Source organism: Hordeum vulgare, chromosome 4H (genome assembly GCF_904849725.1).
Source record: "Hordeum vulgare subsp. vulgare chromosome 4H, MorexV3_pseudomolecules_assembly, whole genome shotgun sequence".
Taxonomy (NCBI): domain Eukaryota; kingdom Viridiplantae; phylum Streptophyta; class Magnoliopsida; order Poales; family Poaceae; genus Hordeum; species Hordeum vulgare.
The window spans coordinates 334,794,964-334,800,963 of NC_058521.1; the positions used below are offsets into that span (position 1 = coordinate 334,794,964).

At 43.6% G+C, this 6,000-nt stretch overlaps 1 protein-coding gene across 3 annotated transcripts in view; it reads right to left on the reverse strand.

Moving 5' to 3' along the window:
- LOC123448582 (rho GTPase-activating protein 7-like) overlaps positions 1-4,332 on the reverse strand; it is a 49,579-nt gene extending 45,247 nt beyond the window's left edge. For 2 of the 3 annotated variants that reach the window (XM_045125530.1, XM_045125529.1), the window contains exons 1-3: positions 3,979-4,324; positions 1,767-1,803; positions 1,084-1,160 (exon numbers count right to left, since the gene is read on the reverse strand). In XM_045125530.1, coding sequence (XP_044981465.1) covers positions 1,084-1,160; positions 1,767-1,803; positions 3,979-4,068 — 204 coding nt within the window. In that variant the 5' untranslated portion in view covers positions 4,069-4,324. Of the gene's footprint in view, positions 1-1,083; positions 1,161-1,766; positions 1,804-3,978 lie in introns of all 3 variants that reach the window. The other variant, XM_045125531.1, reaches the window with a different exon arrangement.
- Between the last annotated feature and the right edge of the window lie 1,668 nt (positions 4,333-6,000).

Genomic DNA, 6,000 nt, shown 5'->3' on the forward strand with positions numbered 1-6,000 from the left:
CGTGGATTGAGTGAGTTGTGATGGACAAGGACCCATATCTTTCCACCACGACGTGCATATCGTGTTAATGCTCTTTGTCCTGCTTCTACTGTCTCTCCGTGATCCAAGCGGGTTCAAGTGCTTGAAGAGCATATCTACCAAAACAAATATGATTGCCTCGACAGAATTTTCCTTTCATACTTCCTTTATGTTGTTTGCGAAATCTAGTTCTTTTCGGAAATCTATTAGAAGAGTTGAAGGTGTTGTATGAATGTATGGTGTTGTTACAGTATATGTGGATTGCACTAGCCCTTTCCATCAGTTCGGACTTTTGGTTGCGTTAGCTAGTGCATGAAGCTTAACATGGTATCAGAGCTAAGGTTTTGAGTTCAAGTCATGGCTTTCGCAATTTATTAAAAATTGCTGATAGCCCCCCTTTGTGTCCACATAGAGACCTCTTAAGTCATACGTGAGTTTCACGCGCCATCGCTCTCTTCCGGTTGCATGTGTTGACTTGTCTTCCCCGTTACACGTGAGAGGGGATGTTACAGTATATGTGGATTGCACTAGCCCTTTTCATCAGTTCGGACTTTTGATTGCGTTGGCTAGTGCATGAAGCTTAACAGGTGCGACAACAAGTCACAATTAACATAGCAAACAACCCAGTTCAATATGTAGAGAATGACAAATTCTTTATCAAAGAAAAACTGGATGCTAGGATTATCAAGATAGAGTATGTGAGCTCAGGGCAACGGATTGCAGGCTGCTTGACTAAAGGGTTGGAACCAGAGAATGTGGCTTCGCCTGTGACAAGATGGGAATGATTGATATTTATCACCCCTCTTGAAGGGGAGGTTGTATGTGATCCCATGTTCCAATGTGGCCCTCCAGCCCCATTCTTTGGGGTACAAGAGGATCTGGTTACGAGGCTGCTTCACACCAGATCGAGCAGCTGTCTGGGTACGTCTCTTACAGAGAAGTTACGCTTTGGGAGGAATATTTCAAATATTTGGTCATCATAATAGTAATAACAGGATCGCATATTTCTGTAAAGTATTGCATCTCCCATATGAAAAGGAAACTTATAAGAATAGAGGTACTAACAGGATCGCTCTTGAAGAAAACTAATGATGCTCGGGTGAGGATGAACCAGCGTTTTTTCCATGATTTCCATCCAAGTCCTGAAAAGCAAATATGTAAATATTCTATTTCCCAATAAGAAAAGAAGTCATGGTACCCAAAAACTGTATCAGATAATCATAACCAGCCACGTGAGACTGAACCCAAATACCATAGTGTGTGATATGGCATACATATTTTCTAACAGACCATGATTCAGATATGCAAAGGATTAATATGGTTCGCTGATTTGGTGGACAAATTTCTGTACACTAGACAACCTAACAAACTTGAGAGTGACGATGGAACTATGTACATGACCACATATTTCTGTTCCTCGTATATTTCAATTTTAAAGTTTGTGTATTTAAAGGTGATTTCCTCCTTAGAGAACTACCCAACATTCAACTGCGCTACTTGGCTACAGAACCTGAGCAACCGATTTAACAATAATGGAAGATTCGGTATTAAAAATGCCAGTGCATATCGACACAGGCTCCTCTGATAATCACAAGAAAAAGAAAGAAGTATGCATGCCAATGTTGCTTTGACGGCTTGACACAACAATACTAGAACGCATGGAAACATATGGCTTCATAATTTTTCTTATCCATGTCACTAAACTGGGCGGAACAGCTAGTTCGAGAGGGAAAGTCAAGAGAGTATACCTTTGGATGATATGAAGAGAGGTCCACTCTTGAAAACCTGATTAGAATGATGTTAAGACATATATGTAGATGGACAGAGTATAGTAAACGTAAACTAAGGAACTGCAATGTGGAGTTCTCAATCAAGCATTAGACAGCATACAGTAACCTCTGTCCCAAAATAAGTGTCTCAACTTTGTACTCCCTCTGTCTCGGTTTATAAGTCATCTTATGAAAACCAAATAATCCCAAAACACTTAGGCGCGGTGCATTAACTTCCACCTCGTTTCTTGTTTTTTGACATGAATAAAGGAATCAACCAATAAGAGACGTGGGACGTGTATGTTTTTAATGACTTGAGACTAACTAGCACGACATGCAGTGGTCAATTCATTGCATGCAATGCTATTAATTAGCAAATTAACATTAATTTCTCTCGTTTTCCTCTTCGTCTTGATCGCAGTGCACAACCTAAGATGACATATAAACCGAGACGGAGGGAGTACTAACTTCAGTATAAATTTGTAATAAGGTTGAGACACTTATTTTGAGACGGAGGGAGTGGTATAAAGGTAAAAGTGAAGGAACTGCTATGTGGAGTTTTCAATGAAACAATTCTATAAACCAGCATCCAAAATTCATAGCATGACCAAAGAAGAAATCAAATGGAATGAACATGTATATTTGATACATCATCATATTTTTACAATTAATTATTGTTATTCCAAATCTAGCACTAGCGGAAGTATAGTGCTTCTTGCTGGGTGGCATTAAACTGAAGCAAAATTTACAAATCACATAATTGTGAGCAAACCACCACATATATGAATTTTGCATGCTTTGGTTACTAAGAGTTACATTGAGTAATACTGAATTCTGAACTACCCAATAAAGATGGAATGAACCATCTGCTATCTATACTGGCACTAGGATATTTTCTTCCATCATGCTTCATTAAGAGTTTGGAGTAAGTCAAGCTTCTCAGTTTAAATGATACTCCCTCTGTAACTTAATATAGGACGTTTTTTGACACTATGACAGTTTCAAAAAACGTCTTATATTAAGTTACAGAGAGAGCACAAGGCTATATGCACATCTAGTATGCCGTAATGTTATAGGCACCGGCAGTATCGCCCAAACGCCGTTTGGCACTTCCATGATATCTGCATGTTTTGCAGCCACAAACTCATAAAACCATGCAGAATTCCCACATTTTGCACACCTGGAAGTTGAAACGTTAAATGTATTTCTATGTATAATCCACCTCCACATCATTTAGAGCCTTGTTATAACCGTTATATTCCTTATTCCTTCCTTGACAACCCCTCTTAGTCATTTTTATTTTACCGTACAGCAAATATCCCCCCTTCAAGTCATTTGTTCACCCTGTCCCAATTCAACCACCGTCAACTGTCTGGCCATAGCATTTGCATCGAGCAACTAACAAAAATCTCCACAGATAGTCCATGTCCTAACATGATCCATGCTACACCCCAATGGCAAGCTCGCCCTCTGGATCCAAATCTAAGCTGCATCGCTAATACCCATGCAGAATTCCCACATTTTGCACACCTGGAAGTTGAAACGTTAAATGTATTTCTATGAATAATCCACCTCCACATCATGTAGATCCTTGTTATAAACGCTGTACTCCTTATTCCTTCCTTGACAACCCCTCTTAGTCATTTTTGCACTGTTTTACAGTACAGCAAATATACCCCCTTCAAGTCATTTGTTCACCCTGTCCCAATTCAACCATCGTCAACTGTCCGGCCATAGCATTTGCATTGAGCAACTAACAAAAATCTCCACAGATAGTCCATGTCCTAACATGATCCATGCTACACCCCAATGGAAAGCTCGCCCTCAGGATCCAAATCTAAGCTGCATTGCCAATACCCACTAATATCATCATTAGCCAGGAAGTTAAAGCTCTTGGACCAAAGAAGGCATAAAATCTCCCCGTCGCCTCCAATGCAATCCAACCAAGGCCAGGCCAAACCTATTAATAGCAGCGAAGCAAACACTCTGTGCTAACAAAGAGCGCTCAGGAGCAGCGTACGGTCGCAGCCCAGGACCCTCCGAATTGCAGAGCCAGCGGGAACACGGAACCGAAATTCTTGCCATCAGCGTTGGATGCCAAACCCACACGAAATCCCAAACCCAGCCAAGCCACTATCCCCGCCACGCAGGCAACCCATAGCCACGCGACGGTAAGCACTGGACGACGCACCGTGCTGCCGCTTGACGCCGGCACCGCCACCGCGCTGCCGCGCTGGACGTAGCGGTCGAACGCCCCACCTGGCGCCGGCGCGGACGACATCCCCTCGTCGTCCTCCTCGCCGCCGCCTCAGATCGGCCGCATCCGAGGACCGGACTCCTCGCCGCCCTGCGCTACAGCAGCAGCAATAAGCGCGCCATTGGATCCGGGCGCCAATCTGCTGCGCGTGGCACAGACAGCGGAGGCGTAGGGACAGTGGTGCTCGCGTTGGTTAGGGTTTTGGTTGTGGTTGCTCGCCCAGTCGCCCTCCTTGTTCGCTTTTTGTTGCTGCGCGTCGCACAGACAGCGGAGGCGTAGGGAGGCAAATTTCACTGTTTTGACTTTTACGTAAGCCTTGAGCCGTGAGCGATAGGGTATAACAAACTACCTTAAGGTCCCTGGTGATACGGTTGCATGATTATCATAAAAAAAATAAGTTATAAATCTGGTAAGTACGAGTGCCTATCGCCGGACCCCTTGGTGATAGGGTCACATGCGCTACCGTCAGCCTCTCCGGCGGTAGGTCATTTTTTTACAAAAATGCTAGATCTACTAAATCTTACTTACGTTTACTAAACCTTCCAACTAATGTAAACATGCCTCCCTGATTTCCAGGGGTGGGTGGGTCTCACCCTCCTCTTAATCCAATCAATGATTGCCAAATCAGACTATCCCGTAAACGTACGTAAACATTTACGTAGATGTAGCATTGCTCTTTTTCTATCGCCAAGGGCCTTGACGGTAGGTTGTTATACCCTACCGTCAAGGTCTGTGACGGTAGTAAAAGGGTCAGATCTGGAAAAAAATCAACCAGAGTCAAATTCGACTGAACTTACGCAAAAAGGTTAAAATAGTGAAGTTTGCCGCGTAGGGACGCAATGTTTGCTTTTTGTTTTGGAAGGAGGGTGTATGTGTGGGGACGCTGGTTCAGTGACCCAAAAAGCCAACTTAACCCCTTCTATTCATCTAATACCATTAAAAAGAACAAAAGAAAAGATCCAACTTACAATCTCAACCGTTTAATTACATCATTAATCTACTACATTAAAAAAGGATGGGAAGATCCAACTTACAATCTGAACTGTTTAATTACATCATCAAGGGTCTAAAAACGTCATTAACGAAATTGATCCCCTCGCTAACGAAACCAACAATGCTAATAATGAAAATCACCCACGTCCACGTTCAGGAACCGCTCGCAAACTCACCTCGCCCCCGCTCGCCTCGTAAAGTCGACGCCCCCGCCTCGCGCCTGGCGCAGCCGCCCCCGCTTAGTCCGCAACCGCGGCTCGCCCCTGCCTCGCATCGTCGCCCCTGCTTGACCCGCAACCGCCGCTCGCCCCCGCCTCACGCAGCCACTCGCCCGTGCCTCACGCAGCAGACGCCGCCCGCACCACCCTGACAAGCAGGACAAGGGCGCCGGACAAGGAGAGGACACGGGCGATGGATGCGCGACCGTACCAAGGTGTGACAGACCGAGACAGACGCTGCAGAAGATTACCCTTTTATTCCGTTATCGTCGTGTTAATTATTTGTTTGTTGTATTCATCATGTCATTAATCTTTTGCAACTTAAATGAATAAATTGCATAGATCTGTTGGTCTATTTAAATTGAGGGAATTCACATGGTGACTCTCTTGATAACATATCCTCTGATTAGGGAGCTACTATAAAATAATCCAATAGTAACACACTTGCAATTGAAATTTCTTTTGATTCCAATATTCTAAGTCAACGCTCTTTCTCTTTTCACTCTATTTGAAGTTGTGGCGCTTTTGAATTATTTTGTGTATCCACATGACAATTGCAGCTCACTATGGATTTATTGACCCCCCAAATAACTTGTTTGCTTCCTTTTTTTGGTTTATAGTAGAGAGAAATCCTTTTATCTCTAAACAGGCCAACTTATTTGTTTTTTCCCATGGGCCTTTTTTTCTCTTTTTCCTTCTCTCCTCCACACCCAACTGGCCCAAGGTCGAGCCACCCCTGCCGCCG